A 22,612-nucleotide genomic window follows, 5' to 3' on the forward strand; every position below is an offset into this window, starting at 1 on the left:
ATGTTTCATCTCTCCTGATATTGATTTCATGTATCATTACTGATATTGGTAATTGGTGTTTTTTCTCTTTCTGCCTGACTAGTCTGGTTAGAAGTGTATAAATTATAATTGATCTTTTCAAAGAACAAAGTTTTAGTTGCTTTGGATTCTTTTCTGTTTACTGTTTCATTGATTTTTCACTTTGATTTTTGCGTCTTTTGCTTACTTTGCATTTAATTTGCTGTTTTTCTGGTTTTCTAAGATGGACGCTGAATCACTCATATGGGACCTGTTATTTTTTGTTCTGTTTTGCCTTTTGTTTTACCATTAATAAATGTGTTTTGTGCTAGAAATTTCCCTCTAAGCACTGCTTTAGTTGCAGTCCACAAATATTTGTGTGTTGTGTCTTCATTTGTATTCAATTCAAAATGATTTTTAATTTCTTTTTTTGTTCCCTCTTAGACCAATGAATTATTCAGAAATATAATCTTTAGTTCTCAAGTCTGGGGAATTTTTTAGATATCTGTTATTGATTTCTAATTTAATTCCATTGTAGTCAGAGAATATACTTTATATGATACGAATCCCCTAAATTTGTTGTAGCTTGGTTTCTTGACCAAAAATATACTCTGTTTTTGTAAATTTATATTCCGCTATTGTTGGATGGAATGTTCTATAAATGTCAATTAGGTCACAGTCAATCATCTTTTTCATGTCTTCTTTATCCTTATTGGTTTTCCATCTATTTATCAGTTATTGAGAAGGAATGTTGAAATCTGTTAACATTGTGGGTTTATGCTCTTCTCATTTTTGCTTCATGTGTTTCAGTGCACTGTTACTCAGTTCCTAAACAGTCGGGATGGCTATGGCCCTCAGCAAAATGATCTGTTAGCATTATGAAGTGATCCTCTCTATCTATAGTTAATAATTTTTGCTCTAAAATCTGTTTTATCTGATTTGGTGTCCTTTTCTTAACTTCTGTCATCTGTTCATTTCTGGGTCAGTTCTAGTTAATTAATTTCTCTTCATTATTGGTCATAGTTTCCAGATTTTTTTTTTTAGGTCTGGTAATTTTGAATTAAATACCAGCTGTGGTAAATTTTACCCTGTTGTGTTCTAGTCTATATATATTTTAATGCATTGTTTGGTGATCCAGCTAAATTACTTAGAAATAAATTGATGCATTTGGATCTTGCTTTTCAAGTTTGTTAGGTAGGGGGCATCTGGGTGGCTCAGTGGGTTACACATCCAGATCTTGGTTTTGGCTCAGTTCTTGATCTCAGGTTCTAGAGATGTGCTCAGCACAGTCTGCTGGAGATTCCTTCTCCTTGCCCTGCCTCTCCCCCCACTTGTGAGCTTTCTCTTGCAAATAAACAAATAAATAAATAAAATCTTAAAACAAAAAAAGTTTGTAGGTAGGACCAGAGCAACATTTAGTTTAGGGCTAATTATTTCCCACTGGAGAGGCATAACCATTCTTAGTACTTTACACAGTGCTCCATGAATTATGAGACTTTTTTTTTTTTTTTTTTTTTGCTTTGCTTTGGTATTTGAGCTCTGGGTATTGTTCCTTGTAAATTGGAAGAATGATTTTTTTACTAGCCTCAGGTTGTTTTTTTAAATACATGGATTGATGAGTATTCAGCTAAAGGCTACAGGTCATCCGGGAGCTCTGTTACTTTCTATCACTTTCCATTCTGCTGCTGTGCTCTGTGAATTTAGCTGTCTCAATCTCACTGTTCTCCAGCCTGTTTTCTTTACCTCAAGAGACTTTAGTGTTCCAACTACGTTACTTCTGTTGCTCTGGAGCCTAAAAATTTCTCAAGACAGTGAGCTGGGGCAATAGTTTGTGTCACCACTTTTTTTTTTTTTTTTGTCTCTCAAGGATCATTGTCTTTCATTCTTGATGTTTACAGTCTTGAAAATAATTTTTTCCATACATCTGTTTTAAATATTATTTGTGTTTAAGGGTAAATCCAGTCTCTATTACTTTATCTTGGTTGGAAGTTAAAGTACCCTGACCCTTGACTTTGATTTTTAAAAAATGCTGTGTTGTAGTTTTGCATTTCATATTTCTACCCCTTTTTACTTTCTGCTGTGTTTGTGGTCATGTATCCTAGAATCTCGTATATAGTTTGCAAGGTTGGGGTGGCCCTCTATCCAATAGTGAATGTCTTCTGTGTTCCTGGCACTGTGATAGGTGTTATGCATAGAATAGAAGGGTGACTAAGACCAATGGCCTAGCCTCAAAGAACTCCTATCAAGTAACAACTCCAGTCTGGGGAGGTTATGCAATGTCATGGAGTTATACAGTGGAATCAGGTTAACCAAATCTCATTTAAATTGTATTTGTTAAATTCTTTGTAATACACTAGGTTTCTTTAAGAAAATTGCTTTTGGGAAGACTATAAATGAAGCTAAATACAAGCATGATATTCAGTTTTATGCTCTATTATGGAATAAATAGAAGCCTGTACTAATTTATAAGTGACTCTAGCTAAACAAACTGAGTGATTAATAGGAGGAAGAAAGTCTATATATGTATGTATGCCTATAGAAAGGCGTTTATATTTATGTAAAATAAAATAGAAAAGTATTTCCCTCTAATTAGGAAAATAGTATCCTAGGAGTTTAAGACTATTAACATGAAATTCTTTGTAAATTTTTCTTTTCCATTTTGCATTTTATCTCTCTTCTTTTCTGTTTGAAGAACAAAAGCAAATTTCTTGAAGGTAAGCAAAGGTTTTCCCTTTAATTAGTTGAAATGGATTACTCACCAGAGAAACTTTTAACCATTAAATCACGTTGTACCTGCTACAAAAAGTAAATAGTCTAGCTACAGGCTGATACTACTTCTAACATGAAGATTTAATTGATACATACATACATATATATATAGTATCTTTTGATATGAATTTGAGATTGAGTTTGAGTTTATAATATAAGAATTGGCATTGAGAAGAATTACAGTTTGTGTTTTTTGATTGTTTTAAAAGTATTTATTATATAACATTCCAGTATATTTAAAATTAGGTGTTTTTTTTTTTTATTAGTCCTGATTGAAATTTAACTTTTTGCTTAGGCACAGAAAGCTCCTGACTTTAAGGTCCGTTTGTGGAATAATAAGAAAAAATACTATATAGCTTGAATTTAGTGACAATAGCATGTTATTCTCACAAGTTTTTGAGATGTTACTAGGAATTTTCCCAATCAAAATGGAAAAATCATAAAGTATAATTTATATTTCTCTCTTCCCCATACCATTGATGTCAGGAAAAACTAAAGTGTTTTTAAAAAGAGAAAGCATGAGCAGGGGGAGGGGCAGAGGGATTTTGAGGATAGAAGGTTGGCCAGAGAAGGTGTTAAGAATCATTTTAGAGAGAAAATAGCTAAATTAGGGAAGTGTCGCTCTTGGCCTTTTTCTAATTATGAGAGTATAGATTAAGCATAAATTTATGCATACTTATTCTTAGCTTACCTTATTAATAAAATAAAGAGATATTGGTGGTAATGATTGTCTTCTCAAGAGATTATTTGAATTAGGCAAAACTCTATGAAATAATGGTAATAACTTGCTAAGATTCCAGACTATCTTTTAATAACACTTTTACTACTCCAAAGTATTAAAGTTTTTCTTTTTTGCATATAGTGCAAGGTAACTTCTCTATCTAATACTAAAATCAGATGGAATACTTTCACACCCTCTTCATGCTAAAATTGACACTGTGGCTTTGTTTTTATTATGTTTGTATTTAAAAGATACCTCTAAACCCAAATAGCTCTATTTTTAATCCCCAGGTAGTTATCTAAGTTTATTCTACTCCTCTCCTGAAAATGTAATACCTAGCTCTTTACCTCACATGCTGCTGTGAAAAATAAAATAAGGTACATTCATGTTCCTTAATATTCTTTTGTGATATATTTTGGATTCTTTCAAGAATAATCAGATGCAGATGTATTTATTTTTTTATTTTTTATTTATTTTTGCAGATGTATTTAAATTAAAAAAACTAAATTAAAAATTAGTTGGATGATGTATAAATACCTTCTTTTGTTCATTTCTACATTAACACATTTTATTATGACTCATTAAGATACATATTAAATGTTCAATAAAAGATGGCTTTTATGATACATCATTTAGAATGCAAATTATTTTTTAAGCTGAATTATATTGAAAATAAAACAGAACCAACTAAAGAGTCTGAATTATTTACAGGTCAGGGGCTTAAAAGTGCATCACTCTAGCACAAATATTAAATTATGAAATGGGAATTTCAGTTTGCTATAAATCTGTCTGCCATAGCAGCTTAAAATAAAATAGTTTTACCCATCTAAAGCAACATCAATTTGCCAGTCAGTGCTTCATGTATCAAAGGGCGTGCTGTGAAAATATCAATATCATTGGTTAATATAAATGAAATTAATTTTTAAAGCTGGGCTAAAGGTTGACATCTGAAAAATTGCATTACTTTGCAGAAGAGAAATTTCTGTCTTCTAGTGAAATTTCAGGTCATGAGGGCAAGTAATTTTCACAATCTTCAATGGGAGCCAGTGAAATATGAACTTCATTGTCACCTAGCCCCAAAGCGATAAGATAAAATGAGCTGATACATCATTTGCTGTGGTTTTATCATCTCCCTCAGTAATTGGAAGAGAAAACATAAGAGTGTATGTGTTTGTGTGCTCCCCTCTTGCCCCTCCCAGCTGCCCCATCATCCACACCCAGGCTAAAACCATTTTAGCCCAATCAATACAGAGGTCACGTAGCATTTTATTTATATATTTTAAATTTTTCATACTGACTACACTGCCAAGTAGAACATTAGAGTAATGAATATGTTTAATTGAATTTGTCACCCATGAAAATGCTAAGGAGAATACTGTACTACATTATAGTGCCTAGTAAGCAGAAGGAGGAAATTTAATATATAGGAGGAAAAAATTAAATAATTCATAATTAATTTAAAAGATAATTTTATATCATATTCATGACTTTCACATTTTTGTTATCATTCTGTTCTTTTCAACGTTTGGAGACATTCTACCTACTCATGAATAATATTTTAAAACAAAATTACTGTCATAAAGTTTGCACCAGAGTCAACTATATGTCATTTTTAAATTCAAAAAAAGATCTCTACGTTTTACTTTAAGAGTATATATTTGAAAACATAAAAGTTACATGGTAGGTGATGAAGTAATAAATCCATAAGCCAACCAGAATTCAGTATTATTAGAATAAATTCTGACTTCCTGAATAAACTCATAAGTACTGCGCTTTGCTATCAAATTTTAGAGAAAATTATATGCAGCAAAATGCAAAAACTAAGTTAGTAATAGTGGTATAACTTTAAAATACTTGATCATAATTACTTTCAACTAGTTTGTTAACATTGCAGGTATTATAAATAAAACATGCTTGTATATATATCTAGTGATAAGTTGCTATTAGAATTATTTTCCATGTGTTTTCACTTTAAATATATTTCAAATATTTACTATTTTTTCATATTAAGATATAATCTTTGTGACTAATTTATAATCATTTTTCATGACAATGGGATATGAATGTTTTCTCTACTTTCCTTCCACTGGTATCATTGCTTAGTTGATGGCATGAATAGCTTATATTTTGTGTATTAAGTTTGGAGCATTTTTTTATGTTAAATATATCCTATATATTTTATAATTAATTTTGTTACAGAATTGTAAATACTCTTGGTACTATATATTATCCAATTTTACTTTTATTATCAAATTCTTCAGAAATCAATCTGGAATTGTCTCAAAGAGCAAAACCTTTCCAAAAATTGACAAATATGTGGGACTATTGTATACAACATTAGTCTTTAACATGAAGAAAGAATAGTATTTTAAAAAGCCTTTTACTGATTTTTATATGTAAACACCTATGTCTTATTTTTGAGGTAAAATATTTTATCACTTTCTAATATTTTTCCCTTAAAATTTTTTTAAAAACACTTTAGTGAAGGTAGTTTGTATGGTTTTTGAAAGCAAAACCTTTTTTCATTACTTAAATGAAGCAGATACGACCCTCTTTTTAGAGGCTATTTTAAAAAAAATTTAAAGCCTGATATTCAATAAAAGCATTATGTACTTGGGCCATAAACATATTTCTCTTTCTGTTCTCTCAGAAGATGAGCAAACAAAAGAAAGTTTTATTTGGATAAGTCCATATGCTTTTCAAAATGAATTATTAAAATGAAAGTGAAAAAAATCATGTGCTTTCAAGCCAATAAATGCAACAGGGTGAAGAAGTTTTTATATGTATTCACAGTATATTATTCGAAAGATAGAAGAAAGCATTATGTGTATTATTTTGGAAAAATTATATATCCCTTTCAGAAGGCACAATTTTCAGATAAAAATTTTAAAGAAGATATGTTTGGTGTTTTTAATGTAAAGAAATGTTATATACACTCGGTGTGTATGTGTGTATTTAAAATTAAATACTGATTTCTTTCTTTCCTAACTCTTACCTCAACATTTAACTAATAACCATCTTTGTTGAACAAATTATAAAAATTTGAATTTACTTTTACTATTAATAATATTAACCATATTAAAACAAGGTGGTAAACATTCAAAGAGTGCCGTGGGCTTACGCTTTCAAGCTATTCTAGACTTGGGGTCATAACTGCAGAGCAATGGTAATGATACGGTTTCCATAGTAACTGATTCATTGGAGGGCTAGACCTCTGTCTAGGGTGCTGTCAGTGTATGTAGAGTTTCAGTGAACAGAAAGTCCCCAAGAAGGGTCTGCTTCTACCTAATCCAGTTTTAATTGAACTCTAGAGACTTTGAAGTGAAGCCTCGGACCAGGAATATACTATTCCAATAGGAAATAAACCTCTTGTTTAGCTAGGCCTCAGCTGCATTTCAGTACTGACACCTTTTCCTAATGAATACCTTAAAGAAATGTTATTATATCAATTTCAACTACTGATTCTGTTAGTTAAAAGATTTTTTGTTTCCATTTTAAACCCAGCTATCTTGACCGTAAGTATAGAATTTCATTTGTTAATTCTAAATCAGGCTAGTTTTTTGTATGTGATTTTAATTTTTGATACTTATGGCAATTTTAAATAATTTTGTCTGTCTCTCCTCCTGTTTCTCTGAGTTTTAACACTCTAGACCTGATTATATTTAATTTTGAAAGCAAACTACTTTCATACATTGAGTATGATACCTGATTTATATCAGATTTGAAACATACAGAACAACACTGGATATTATTTATGGATGTATATGTACTAATAGTACAAGAACTGACATAAGAATGATAAAGCTTAAAACAAGAAGAGTGGTTGGCTCTGATAAAGGAGGAAAATGGGATTAGGAAGAATTATACATGGGAATTTCAACACTAAAATGCTTTGTTAATTTTTTTAAATATATGCAATAATATGGCAAAATGTTAGGATTTTGTATGGTTGAGTAATGGGTACATGGGACTTATGCTATTTTCTGCAGTTGTGAGTATGCTTTGGTAATAAAACATTTTAAAGAAACCTACCACTTCAAGTAGATGTTTTAATAACTACACTGTTTAAAGGAATGGGATATAAGTTGAATTTTTAATTAATTGGAAAGCTTTTAGTGCATTAAAAATCTTATAATATTTTAGTATACTTCTTTTTATTAATAATTGAAGTATCTTTAAATATAACAATGTTTAGTTGCATGGCCATGATCTTAAAATGATTGAAGTCACCTTTATGAGCAACAGGTCTTATTATGTAGCTTTATATAATATAGCTTTATATAAAGGTAGAATTTTGAGATTAGTGTGTGATATTTTTAGTGTATCACAGACCTTAGAGGAGCCTTTGTTATTTGTTTTCTTTGATTTCCTTCTTACACCTATAACCAAGTACAGGAAGACAAATGTAATTGATTAAAATTCTGGTAAGTTGAGTTGTAGTTTAACAAATATTTAAGCCCCTTTTTAGAAATGTGACAATGTGGTGTATATATTATAACCTCTGTACTTTTGGGTTAGAGAATCTGCAAATAGGCTAGACTCTGTCACTAACTTCCCAAGGGACTTTGTATCACCTGTTTTATCTACCTAGCTCTCATTTTGCTTACTAATAATTGAATGGTAGATTGGAGTATAAGTATTACTTTTTTTTAAGATTTTATTTATTTATTCATGAGAGACAGAGAGAGAGAGAGAGAGAGAGAGAGAGAGAGAGAGGGCAAGAGACACAGGCAGAGGGAGAAGCAGGCTCCACGCAGGGAGCCGGATGTGGGACTCGATCCCCGGTCTGCAGGATCAGGCCCTGGACTGAAGGCGGCGCTAAACTCCTGAGCCACCCGAGTATAAGTATTACTGAATGTATACTGGATTCTCTTCTACTTGATAAGTCCAAGGTGGCAAATTTAAATGCCAACAGAAACTGGAAAGATAATACTAAGTGAGTGAATGAGTGGAGACTGTGCCAAAATGGTGAGTGTATGTCAGTTGTTACCATGTGGCAGTTAGATCTAGATGTGACAGATGCTATAGTTTTTCCTGAGAAACCAGAAACCTGCATACTTTGTTAAAATATCGTATGGTCCAAACAAAATTAATTCAGGCCATGTGTGGAGCTTAAGTTGCCATTTATTGATTCATGTAATCATTCAAAAACATCTACTTTGTGTCAGGCAATGTTCTAGAAAATGGAAATCAAGTATACCAAAAGTCTTTGTTCTAGTACAACTTAGATTCTAGCATTCTAGTGCTAAATGGAGACAATAGACAAGCAAGGAGATACTATAATTTCAGGTAATCATAAGTGTTGTGAAGGAAATCTGGTGAGTTTGGGGTGGAAAGAGGTAGTCCTAGGGGTTTAGATCTGGTGGCCTCTCTGAGGAAGTGATATTAGAGCAAAAATATGATGTGAGAGTGAGCCAATCATGTGAGGATTTGGAAGAACATTCGAGTCAGACAAGAAAGTAAGTATAAAGGCCTCAAAGAAGAATGAGTTGGGCTTATCAGTGAGTCCCAGATCTAAGACTTTATAAACAATTATAAAGAGCTTCGGTGTTTATTATGCATGTAGTGGGATGCCACTGGATGGTTATTATATGAATAAGTGATGTGATCTGGTTTATATTTAAAAATTCTATTACAGTTTTTTTTTTTTTCTCCCTTTGGCTCCTCTGGTCATAGTAGACTCTACAGGTGAGATTAAGAGAGAAACCAAGTAGAAGGCCACTTTTGACTCTGTAGGCTTGGACCTACTGGTCATAATGAGAGAAGGAGGTGCATGCAAACTCAGCTTTCAAAAAATCTTGAGAATTAGACCTGTAGTTTTGTCCTCTCTTTTCCTGTTCATTTCTCCTGTTCTTATTTATTCAGGTATTCACTGAATGAAAGATTTCTATATCACCAGTTTTAAAACAGAAGGTTTGTTTGGTTCTTAGAATTTTTGTTTTGTTTTTCAAAAAACACTGAGACTTGGATTGTTCTTTTGTTTTTAGATCCTTTGGTGCCAAAAATAGAATTTGTAGAAAAATCTAAATACATATTAGGGAATTAAACAAGGTTGCTTTTTTCCCAAAAAAAAAAAAACTGCACTTTACATTGAGGAATATGGATTTGTTTGCATTTAAGATCTTAGAAAATGGAAATGAATATTAAAAAATTTTCATAGGATAAATTCTTATTAGTTTTTCCTCTCCTTGCTTATCCCATCTTTGTTCCTACATGCAATATCATAATCACATGTCGTTCTATTTGTATTTTTTAATGGTGGTACTTTTGAGAGATAGATCTTAATTGTTTACTTGCAGGGATTTTCATTAGGTTTTGATAGTAAAGACATCTCTTTTTCTTTATTAAATTAACATTAGGTGAAGTGCTAGCGTAAGAAATTCACATCTGAAAAAAAAAAAGAAATTCCACATCTGGTTTTCCTTTTAACACCTTTATAATTAAGCTTTGAAATGAACTTTTTAAAAAACAAAACTTGAATAACAAAGCAACAAAATGGCTTAGGACTAAAGACAGGATTACTTTGAGTTAGCAAAGCATTCTAAGCTATTGCGTCTGTCACATGGGATGACAAGAATTGTAACAAGTTACTCTGACAACCTCCTACTCCATAGAGAGATTACGTTGAGTTCATTTGCAGGTTTGTGTTTAGCCTAGCTGACAAAATGATACTTAACCTCTTATACAGTCAGTCTTTGTGCTTTCTGAATGAGTGACTGTTGCCTTAACAGTGACCTTAAAAGTCTGATTAAAATTTAAAGTTATGAACTTGAATATATATAATTTTCTCATTTTATTAAAAAATAATGACATACATCACTGTATAAGCTTAAGGCATAGAGTATGATGGTTTCATTTACATATATTGTGAAATGATTTCCTCAATACATTAATCCATCTTCTCATATAAATCTGATTTTTTTAAAAAAAGATAAAAGGGGGGAAAATTTCCCCTTGTAATGAGAACTCTTAGGATTTACTTTAAATATATACTTTAAAGTATGTAAAAGGTACTTCTGCAGTGGAATCTGAAAAAAGAAAACAGAAAACCAACAAATGAGTAAACAAAAAGAGTCATGTAAATTACAGAGAACAAACTGATGGTTACCAGAGGGAAGTAGGGGACTGGGCAAAATGGTGAAGGGGAGTGGGAGATACAGGCTTCCAATTATAGAATGAATAAATCACGGAATAAAGGCATGATGAATACAGTCAATAATATAATAGCAATATAATAAGATAAATGTTAGCTACACGTATGGTGAACATAGCATCATGTATAAACTTGTCAATTTGCTAAGTTATACACCTAAAAGTAATGTAACCTTGTGTTTCAGGTATACTTAAAAAAAGAAAGAAAAACTTCATATAACATAAATATGTTTCTGAGTACATTAAAACTGTATTATATGGGGGGTGCTTGGGTGGTTCAGTGGGTTAAGCCTCTGCCTTTGGTTCAGGTCATGATCCCAGGTCCTGGAGCTGAGCAGGGAGCCTGCTTCTCTGCTTCTCCCTCTCCTTCCCATTTGTGCTTCCTAGCTACATGTTTCAGTGTCTCTCAAATAAACAAAATCTTAAAAGAAATCGTTCTATATGAAACTGAATTGTATATGTAGTCTTATCTGTAAACATGTAGGACATTCTTTTATGGTCTTCTTTTTATCTAAAACTTTACTTTCCGTAATTTGATTCAAAACTTAATCACTAGTGCAATTTTTGTTTTCTGAAAAGCAATAGATTACATCACTGCTTTTAAAAGCCCAAAATATGTTTATAAACAGATGTTTTATCATTTCACTCTGCTTTTTCATTGAACTTCCTTTCCATAAATTGCAATCTATTTTCTTAGTCTCCCTCCAAATTATTTCAATAACTTTTTTCAATTTTTAGAAATTATTTTCTTAATAGGGTCTTTTCTATTTTATTCAGGGGGAAAAACACAAAAAAATTCAACTGTTGTAACTTACTTGGACCTATTCTTTTCCTCACTAGATCCTTGCATATACAGAAGGGCTGCATGGAAAATGGCTGTTCACAGAGATACGATCAATCTTTTCTCGTCGTTATCTTTTGCAAAATACAGCCCTGGAGATCTTTATGGCAAACAGAGGTAATATATCTCCAAAGTATGTTGTTATAAAGCTAACCTCCACCTCTTTCAGATTTTATTTTCAAACATATCATATTGTTTCCATTTAGGTAGTAATTTGTAGTCTACTCTCTGCCATACTGACCTCATTTTTTGAACCACATGCATCTTCATGGTTTTTTTTCCCCACTTGGTCCTTCTTAGAATTATGTATAGTAATTTTAGTTTTCTAGCCATATCACAGATTAGTGCAAGGTTTTTGAGATATGGTGAATAACTAACCATTTAATCTGTTGTAGAGTTTTGATGTTCTTAGTATTGCTCTGATGCTTAAACTCCTTCTGGAAGGTGGATGCATTTAGAGAGGGGAGAGGGTAATCAAATGATTCATACATTTATTCAATCTTTTGTCTAATCTATTGCCATTTATAAAGGGACCATCAGAAAATGGTACTCAAGTGTCCTGGTTACTTTGTATTACATCATTCTTGAAAGAACTAAAATTCAATTTGTGGGTTTAAAATGGAACTTAGTGAAATTCATTAAGACAAGAAGGAGAGACAAGGTGAACCTGCAGTAAAAGCATTGGTGAGCATGAGTGGAGAATATAGAAAACCTAGTGACTTATGCTACATACTCCTTATACATAAGTAGATTGAAGTTTTATTGTCTCTTTCTATAATCTACAAATTGTCACTTAAGAAAATCTACACATAATAACATATATTCCATACACACATTATTTTCCCTTTATGGAATCATGTGTCCTATTTGGTCTCCTCCCCTACACAAAACTCTTTCTCATAATGCACATATTATTCTTCCAGGCAAATAATCAAGTGAATGCTTCACACTTTGGTTCAGCCTGCATTATTGCTATCCTAAAGGGGTTTTGTTACAGTGTTTACAATATTTATTACTTGCTCATCCTCATTCATTTTCCTCCTTTAAAATTTCTTACACAATAAATCAATAAATAAATAATAAAAATAAAATTTCTTACGCTTCCTTGCTTTTGTATGTGTGTTCTTCCTTTGCCTTTCCTTCATGGCCTTTGTTATCTGCCATGAACTTATGATAAGTTTTGTTGTTGTTTTTCCCCTGTATTCAATGTAAAAGTAGATATATAGGGATGGCTTATTAAGGAGGTATGTTGGATATGTGTATGACAATTCCAAATATGTTTTGGTTGGTTAGTGAATGATCATGTACTTATTTACCAGAGACATGTTGGTAATGTCAGTACCAAATTGATAACCTTTTTTGGACTGAAGAATTTTTTTAAGCTGGGTAGAGAAGAAAATCATTTCTTAAAGGTTATGATACTGAAATTAATTAATATTTTAAGACTGTCCACATTGACATCTTATAAGTTCTCTCTCGTAATTTTGACTTTCTTATTTTTTTTATAAATTAATTTTTATTGGTGTTCAGTTTACCAACATACAGAATAACACCCAGTGCTCATCCCGTCAAGTGTCCCCCTCAGTGCCCGTCACCCATTCACCCCCACCCCCCACCCTCCTCCCCCTCCACCACCCCTAGTTCATTTCCCAGAGTTAGAAGTCTCTATGTTCTGTCTCCCTTTCTGATATTTCTCACACATTTCTTCTCCCTTCCCTTATATTCCCTTTCACTATTATTCATATTCCCCAAATGAATGAGAACATACACTGTTTGTCCTTCTCCGATTGACTTACTTCACTCAGCATAATACCCTCCAGTTCCATCCACGTTGAAGCAAATGGTGGGTATTTGTCGTTTCTAATGGCTGAGTAATATTCCATTGTATACATAAACCACATCTTCTTTATCCATTCATCCTTCGATGGACACCGAGGCTCCCTCCACAGTTTGGCTATTGTGGACATGGCTGCTAGAAACATCGGGGTGCAGGTGTCCCGGCGTTTCATTGCATCTGAATCTTTGGGGTAAATCCCTAACAGTGCAATTGCTGGGTCATAGGGCAGGTCTATTTTTAATTCTTTGAGGAACCTCCACACAGTTTTCCAGAGGGGCTGCACCAGTTCACATTCCCACCAACAGTGTAAGAGGGTTCCCTTTTCTCCACATCCTCTCCAACATTTGTTGTTTCCTGCCTTGTTAATTTTCCCCATTCTCACTGGGGTGAGGTGGTATCTCATTGTGGTTTTGATCTGTATTTCCCTAATGGCAAGTGATGCAGAGCATTTTCTCATGTGCATGTTGGCCATGTCTATGTCTTCCTCTGTGAGATTTCTCTTCATGTCTTTTGCCCATTTCATGATTGGATTGTTTCTTTGCTGTTGAGTTTAATAAGTTCTTTATAGATTTTGGAAACTAGCCCTTTATCTGATATGTTATTTGCAAATATCTTCTCCCATTCTGTAGGTTGTCTTTGAGTTTTGTTGACTGTATCCTTTGCTGTGCAAAAGCTTCTTATCTTGATGAAGTCCCAATAGTTCATTTTTGCTTTTGTTTCTTTTGCTTTTGTGGATGTATCTTGCAAGAAGTTACTGTCTCACATTTATATCTTTCATCCATTTTGAGTTTATCTTTGTGTATGGTGACAGAGAGTGGTCTCGTTTCATTCTTCTGCATGTGGATGTCCAATTTTCCCAGCACCATTTATTGAAGAGACTGTCTTTCTTCCAGTGGATCGTCTTTCCTCCTTTATCGAATATTAGTTGACCATAAAGTTCAGGGTCCACTTCTGGGTTCTCTATTCTGTTCCATTGATCTATGTGTCTGTTTTTGTGCCAGTACCACACTGTCTTGATGACCACAGCTTTGTAGTACAACCTGAAATCTGGCATTGTGATGCCCCCAGATACGGTTTTCTTTTTTTAAAATTCCCCTGGCTGTTCGGGGTCTTTTCTGATTCCACACAAATCTTAAAATAATTTGTTCTAAGTCTCTGAAGAAAGTCCATGGTATTTTGATAGGGATTGCATTATACGTGTAAATTGCCCTGGGTAACATTGACATTTTCACAATATTAATTCTGCCAATCCATGAGCATGGAATATTTTTCCATCTCTTTGTGTCTTCCTCAATTTCTTTCAGAAATGTTCTATAGTTTTTAGGGTATATTTTGAGAACCATTTGAATGGTAAATGGTTCTCCAACCTTTTATTTTCAGGTTGTAGGTGTCTTCTGTCTAAAATGAGTCTCTTGTAGACAGCAAATAGATGGGTCCTGCTTTTTTATCCAGTCTGAAACCCTGCGCCTTTTGATGGGGTCATTAAGCCCGTTCACGTTCAGAGTTACTATTGACAGATATGAGTTTAGTGTCATCATGATATCTATTCAGTCCTTGTTTTTGTGGATTGTTCCACTGAACTTCTTCTTAAAGGGGAAGTTTTAAGAGTCCCCCTTAAAATTTCTTGCAGAGCTGGTTTGGAGGTCACATATTCTTTCAGTTCCTGCCTGTCTTGGAAGCTCTTTATCTCTCCTTCCATTTTGAATGAGAGCCTTGCTGGATAAAGTATTCTTGGTTGCATGTTCTTCTCATTTAGGACCCTGAATATATCCTGCCAGCCCTTTCTGGCCTGCCAGGTCTCTGTGGAGAGGTCTGCTGTTACCCTAATATTCCTCCCCATGAAAGTCAGGGACTTCTTGTCTCTTGCTGCTTTAAGGATCTTCTCTTTATCTTTGGAATTTGCAAGCTTCACTATTAAATGTCGAGGTGTTGAACGGTTTTTATTGATTTTAGGGGGGGATCTCTCTATTTCCTGGATCTGAATGCCTGTTTCCCTTCCCAGATTGGGAAAGTTTTCAGCTAGGATTTGTTCAAATACATATTCTGGCCCTCTGGCCCTTTCGGCGCCCTCGGGAACCCCAATTAAACGTAGGTTTTTCTTCCTTAGGCTGTCATTTATTTCCCTTAATCTGTCTTCATGGTCTTTTAATTGTTGTCTCTTTTTTCCTCAGTTTCCCTCTTTGCCATCAACTTGTCTTCTATGTCACTCACTCGTTCTTCCACCTCGTTAACCCTCGTCGTTAGGACTTCTAGTTTGGATTGCATCTCATTCAATTGATTTTTAATTTCTGCCTGATTGGATCTAAATTCTGCAGTCATGAAGTCTCGTGAGTCCTTAATGCTTTTTTCTAGAGCCACCAGTAGCTGTATAATAGTGCTTCTGAATTGGCTTTCTGACATTGAATTGTAATCCAGATTTTGTAACTCTGTGGGAGAGAGGGCTGTTTCTGATTCTTTCTTTTGAGGTGAGGTTTTCCTTCTAGTCATTTTGCTCAGTGCAGAGTGGCCAAAAACAAGTTGTATTGGAACACGGGGGAGTATCACTGGTCCGTCCAGCTGGTCTTCTGGGGGAGGGGCCTGCTGTGCTGATTCTCAGGTGTTAGCACTTGGGGGAGCTGCTCTGCCCCTGCCTGCTGCAGGGCTCAGCGGGGGTTGTTTACCCCGTGAGGCCCCAGGAGGAACAGCCGCAGTTGCTATGGCAACTCTGGAAGCCTGGATTCAGCCTCCGCAGGAACTACGGGGCTCGGGGCTCTCGGTTCTCCGTCCGCAGGGCCTGGAGGCTCCGGGGCGGGGCCGCTGATCTGCTCAGCTCGGGGCAGGAGCGTCCTCGCTGTCCTGGGCCCTCCCGGCCTCTGCCTGTCCCGGGGGAGGCCGGATCCTGGGCTGTGTCCCGGCGCCCTGTGCTCCGGGGCCTGCGCTGTTGGATTCGCGCTCCCGCCCCGCAGCCCCCTCCGCGGAGCCGCCGCCCGAGCCCCTCCGAGCTGCTCCGGTCGGTCCCGCCGTGCGCGCTGCAGCCCTTAGGGAGCTCGGAGCACTCTCCCGGGCTCGCAGGTGTCTGTTAGTGTCCCCGGGAGCCCGAGGGCATCCCCGCCCTCCTGGGTCCTGCTCCAACTCCCTGCGAGCCCCTTTCCGCCCGCCCGGGAAGGTTGGTGCAGCTCCTGCTCCTCCGGGACGGGGCTCTCCTGTCCTGGGGACACTCGCCCCGGCCTCAGCCCGGCTCCTCGCGGGGCCCCTCCCCCTCGGAGGCCTTTTGTTCCTTTATTTCTTTTTCCCCGTCTTCCTGCCTTGATAGAAGCGCGAACTCTTCTCACTGTAGCGTTCCAGCTGGTCTCTCTTTACATCTCAGGCCGAATTCGTAGATTTTCAGGATGATTTGAAGGTTATCCAGGTAATGTGGTGGGGACAGGTGACTTGGGGACCCTGCTCTTCCGCCATCTTGCCCCTCCTCCTGACTTTCTTATTTTTATATTTCTTAAGAAGGGTAAAAATTTATAAATGACTAATAAATTAACATGTACTGAATATGTTTATGTATATTGATGTGTGTTTCTTGATATCCTCAAAATGTATTATTTTTGAAATAGAGGATTAGAAAACACTTAAATTTGATTATTAACTATAGAGGAAAAGTTTTCCATTAGGTCACACATTGTTCTGAATTATGTGAACATATAAATTATAAACATAAAAAATTGTAAAAAGAATAATTTTTAAACTGTTCATCATTGGAAATAAATATGAATGACAATTTAGTACTTATATCTATAGTCTTTTGGTGTTAGATTGTTAACCATATAAAGTTAAAACTTTAAATATTTATTTGTAGAAACAGATACACGTTTAGCTAAAATTCAATTTTGTAAATTCAGAGTTATAGCTAGATAATCTCAGCTTCATGTCACATTAATGCAACAACAGTTTTTAGAACTTCTTACAGCATTTAGATAAGATACTGTCTATGGCTAAGGTATTTGTAAAATGAGTATCACCTTTGGCATATTAATTCTAAAACTTGGTATGCACTATAATAAAAATAATATGACAGGAATTGTATACCTGAATTAAAAATAAATATTTTTTTTTAGACCAAGGAGTCAGTTTTCTAAGAAGGAAATTATGTTGTGTTCTAACTTTTAAAAATTGTTTTTCATAGTTGCTGTAATGTTCAACTTCCCAGACCCTGCCACAGTAAAGAAAGTAGTTAACTATCTACCTCGTGTCGGTATTGGAACTAGTTTTGGGTTGCCTCAAACCAGGTATGGTTTTATTTGAGAAAAATTTGGAAAATAATATGCATTAATATTTTTTCTTTTTAAAATTTTCTTATTTTGAACTTCTATTTAATGTTTCATATTAAATGATGATTATTTAAAGTATTGTTTTGAGTCAACTAAACTTCTATTTGAAAAAAAAACTGGAAAAAGAGGAGCAAATGTAATCCAAAGTAGGTTGAAAGAAGAAAATAATAAACCTAAGGGCAGAGCATTAATAAAAATGTAAGGAAAAACAATACAGAAAAATCAGTGCAACGAAGTTGTTTCTCTGAGAAGATTAATAAACATAGTAAGTATATATACAAGACTTATGAAGGAAAAGAAGGCACAGATTGCCAATATCAAGAATGAAAGAGGGGACATCACAACAGAGCCTACAGATATTAAAAGGAAAATAAGGTTATATTATGAACAAATTTGTGCTACTTAGACAAATTAGAATAAATAGATTTCCATCCAAGAGGTAACCTTAATACCTATACAGAGGAATTTGAATTTGTAGTTAAAGGTCTTCTGACAGAGAAAATTCCTAGTTCAAATGGTTTCATTGGCAAATTGTGTCAAATATTTAATGAAGAAGTAATACCATTTCTAGGCAAACTAACAGTATTAGATGAGATGCTTTGGATTATGTGGTCAGAAATGACACCCTATATTGACTTCTAAGTTTTGATTTGAGTGAACAGAATCAGTTTACCTTTGAAAGCAGAAATAGCATTATGCAAAGGTCCTGAAATAAGGTGAGGTTCCAGTGTCGTAAGGAATGTTGGAAGGCAAATATCATTGGAACTTAGTGATCTTGGGAAGAAGGTGTCAGTTCAGAGACGAATTTATTGTGGAAATCCAGGTGATATGTGGTGCTGAGAATTCAGTTACAGAGAGACATCCTTGTTTAGAAATTTTGAAGACATACAAAAATTTGTATGACGTGGAGATTAGTTATATAATGAAGAATGATAACAGAGGGAGGTGTCCAATATGTCTTGCCAAATTTTAATTTAAGCTGCTGAATAACATTTACTGAGATTGGGAACACTGAAGAAGGGATAAGTTGTGTATCTATCCCCCCAAAGTTGGGGTCAGGGTTGTGAAGATGTGGTGGATGGACAGAAAATGTGAAGTTTATTTTGAGATGTATTGAAATTAAAACCCCTGAGTGATGTCCAGACTGAAATGTTGAATAAGAAGAGTTCAAAACAAAGATATAGTAATTGGGAAACAATGTTGAAAGACTGAATGCTTCCCCTAAAATAAGCAAGGCTAGAATGTCCTCCATTCTCACCATTTCTATCAACAGTGTATTGCAGATTTCAGCCTGTGCAGAAAGAAAGGAAGAGGAGGGAGAAATTAAAGGCATTCAGATTGGAAAGGGAAAAAAAAAAGTCTTTATTCCTAGGTGACAAAAGAAGTGTAAGATGTGTATAATGAAAACTATTATATATGGCTGATAAAAATTATGTTTTTTAAAGATTTTATTTATTTATTCATGAGAGACACAGAGAGAGAGAGGCAGAGACACAGGCAGAGGGAGAAGCAGGCTCCATGCAGGTAGCCTGACATGGGACTCGATCCCGGGTCTCCAGGATCACACCATGGACTGAATGCAGCGCTAAGCCACTGAGCCACCTGGGCTGCCCAAATATTAAATTAAATTAAATTAAATTAAATTAAATTGAGACATTTCATATTCATGGATCCGATGATTAAGATGTCACTTCTCCCCAGAACTATAAATTCAATACAATCCCTATCAAAATCTAGCAGACTTTTTTGGAGATACTGAGAAGCTGAAGTTCAATAGATCGAGAATTGCCAAAACGGTGTTGAAAAAGAAGCTAGAAGACTCCCACCACCTGATTTCAGAGCTAACTATAAAGCCTCAGTAATCAAGATGGTCTGGTATTTATAAAAGGATAGGCATATAAATCAATGGAACAAAATCGAGACTACAGAAATAAACCTTAAATTTATGGTCAGTTGTATACAACAAATATGCTAACACAATTCAATGAGGAAAAGGTAATCCTTTTTAACAAATAATGCTGAGACATTTCAATAGTCAACATGCAAGAAAATGAACTTCAGTCCTTACCACACAGTATTCATAAAAAATTAGCTCAAAGTGTGTCATAAACCTATATTGAAGAGCTAAAATTAAAAAAAAAAAATTCAAAGTGTGGGAGAAAAGCTTCATGACCTGGAGTAAAAAGTTCTGAGATGTGACACCAAAAGCATAATCCATAAAAGAAAAAATTGAGAAATTGGATTTAATAAAATTTTAAAACTCTTGGGCTTTATCGGAGCACAAAGTATACCACTAAGTATATGAAAAGAGAAGTCCTAGACTGAAATAAATATTTGTACATATGTATCTGATAAAGATCTTGTATTCAGAATACATGCAAGACTCTTGCAACTCAATACTAAGACAAAAACCTCAATAAATGAAGGAAGAAAAGATTTGAATACTTATTTTACCAAAGAAGATACACAAATAAATGGGTAATAAGCCATGAAAAGTTGCTCAGCAATATACATTAAAACTATAATAAGAGACCATTTTACACTCGCTAGGATGATTATAGTAAAAAATACATATAATATAGCAAGTATTGGCAGAGATGTGGGAAATTGGAACCTCATATATTGCTTATTGGAATGGAAACCAATTTGGCAGTTTCTCAAGAAATTAAAGGTAAACACAACCTACAACCCAGTAATTCCATCCTTCGGGTTCTACCCAAAAGAAATGAAAGCATATGTTCATACAAAGACATGTTCATGAATATTTATAGCAATATAAGCTAGAATAATAATAATAATAATCGAAAACCAGAAAGAATTTAAATATCCATCAACTGGTGAACAGATTTTATTTTTTTAGATCTATTTAATTGTTTTTAGAGAGAGAGCAAGAGCATATGAGGGAGACAGAGGTGGGGGGAGAGTCCCAAGCAGACTCCCCGCTGAGCATGGAGCTCAACACTGATCATAATCCTGGAGTCCTGGGATTGCACCATACATTGGGCTCCCTGCTCAGTGGGGGGGTCTGCTTCTCCCTCTGCCCTTCACCCTACTTGTGCCTCTCTCTCACGTGTGCATGGTCTCTCTCTCTCTCAAATAAAATCTTTAAAAATGTGATATATTCTATATTCATACACTGGAATACTATTCAGAAATAAAAATAATGAATTACTAATAACATGCTGCCACATTGATGAATCTCAAAAACATTATGGTTCATGAAGAAGCCTGATGCAGAAGACTCCATGATGTATGGTTCCATTTATCTGAGATGTCCAGAAGAGGCAAGTTTATAGAGACAGAAAGCAGATTGATAGTTGCCTGGAGTGGAAGGATAGGAATGGGGATTAACTGTAAATAGCTACAAGGCAAGTTTTTGTGGTGATGAAATGTTCTGAAGTGCATAGTGGTGATAATCACACAACTCTAGAAATTTATTAATAAATCATTGAATAGTATACTTACATGGGTAAATTTTAGAGTATGTAAATTAAACCTTTGAAAATAGAACTTAAAAAATATAGTTACTTTGTCCCTGGTGGTAGGAAGAACTGTGACAGCATACTTCTCTGAGATTCTAGGCTCTGAATGTAATAATTAATCCTACCACTTGTTTTCCACTGTTACTTAGTATTAGATACATCTTTTGTTATTTATGTTGCATTAAGAAAACACAAAAAAACTTGGTCTCCTATTATTAAGCTGTATAAAAAAATAATAATTTCTCTTACCTATGTCCCACCCTCATGAATAGACACGTAAATAGACACATTCTTTCCCCTGTTATAAAGAGTATATAGACATAATATTTAAATTTAAAATGTACAAATGTGTTGTCTTTAAGAGATCCATTAAAATTGATAAAGATGTGAATATAATTTTGTATGTCTTTCTCAGTTACTATAATTCTTTTTATATCAGTAAGTCAGTAAGTTATTAATCTTACTATTATTAATCAGCATTTATGGAACCTAGATTTTATGGTGGCATTGTAATGACAGCTTACTTTAATGAATAGAACATGTATCATGGATCTGTGGCTAATTCAAATCATTTAACCATTAATTGTTCATTGAAATGTTATTTGTAGTCATTAGTGTATCATGAATAGAACTTTTCAGAATATACAGATAACATTTTGGATGTCAAATATCCAGAATAAACACAGATACTTGTTATTTATTATTATGTTGTAATTAAATTGATTCTACACCAAATTTTGTATTTTGTAGACGTATCTCATTGGCTAGTCCACGTCAACTTTTTAAAGCTTCTAATATGACCCAGCGATGGCAGCACAGAGAGATTTCAAATTTTGAGTATTTGATGTTTCTCAACACGATAGCAGGTAATATGATCTTACATGTTGACTTATTTCAATGATAAATTATTAAATGTGATATTAGATTATTTTGAGTACTGTATAGCTTACTTTTATTTTCATTATTACTACATGTGTACCTTAGCAAGAGTAATTTTGATAGAGTTTTCACTTTTACATATGAACAGCTGACTAATTGAGGAAATTAAAAATGAGCATACTTTTTTCTAAAAATATAAAATGAAAATTTACAACTATTCATTGTGGGATAGTAGAAATGAAAAAAACATAAAATCTTTGGAACCTGTTATTAACTTAATCAGAAGTGTATTATAAGATGAAACAAAAATCCAACATAGGAAAAAATGGGTAAAATATCAAGTAGAGGAATATTTATATTATAAGTCATATGTGAAAATCTAAAGAGTAAATGTCTCTATATATAAGGTATGTAATCATGAAGTATTATTGAACATCACCCATTGAAGTTGTTCTCTTTGAAAAAGAGAGTAAAGAATAGAAATGTGTCATTACTTTTCATTTGTGATAACTAGAATAAAGAAACAGGCAATGTATTTGTGTGACATTTGAGATTCTGTTCAACAAACTGACAGTTTATATTTGAGGCACAAAGGAGGTACAGAGAGAATAAGGCATGTTGCTTGCTCTCAGAGAA

General features: G+C 34.2%; 1 protein-coding gene across 7 annotated transcripts in view; it reads left to right on the plus strand.

Annotated features, from left to right (window-relative positions):
* Nucleotides 1–22,612, plus strand: part of LRBA (LPS responsive beige-like anchor protein) — a 732,259-nt gene that overhangs the window by 526,513 nt on the left and 183,134 nt on the right. For all 7 annotated transcript variants that reach the window (XM_055336397.1, XM_055336401.1, XM_055336402.1 and 4 more), the window contains exons 41-43: nucleotides 11,480–11,597; nucleotides 17,471–17,573; nucleotides 21,848–21,963. In XM_055336397.1, coding sequence (XP_055192372.1) covers nucleotides 11,480–11,597; nucleotides 17,471–17,573; nucleotides 21,848–21,963 — 337 coding nt within the window. The remainder of the gene's footprint in view (nucleotides 1–11,479; nucleotides 11,598–17,470; nucleotides 17,574–21,847; nucleotides 21,964–22,612) is intronic.

This window comes from Nyctereutes procyonoides, unplaced genomic scaffold, assembly GCF_905146905.1.
Source record: "Nyctereutes procyonoides isolate TBG_1078 unplaced genomic scaffold, NYPRO_anot_genome, whole genome shotgun sequence".
Lineage (NCBI taxonomy): Eukaryota > Metazoa > Chordata > Mammalia > Carnivora > Canidae > Nyctereutes > Nyctereutes procyonoides.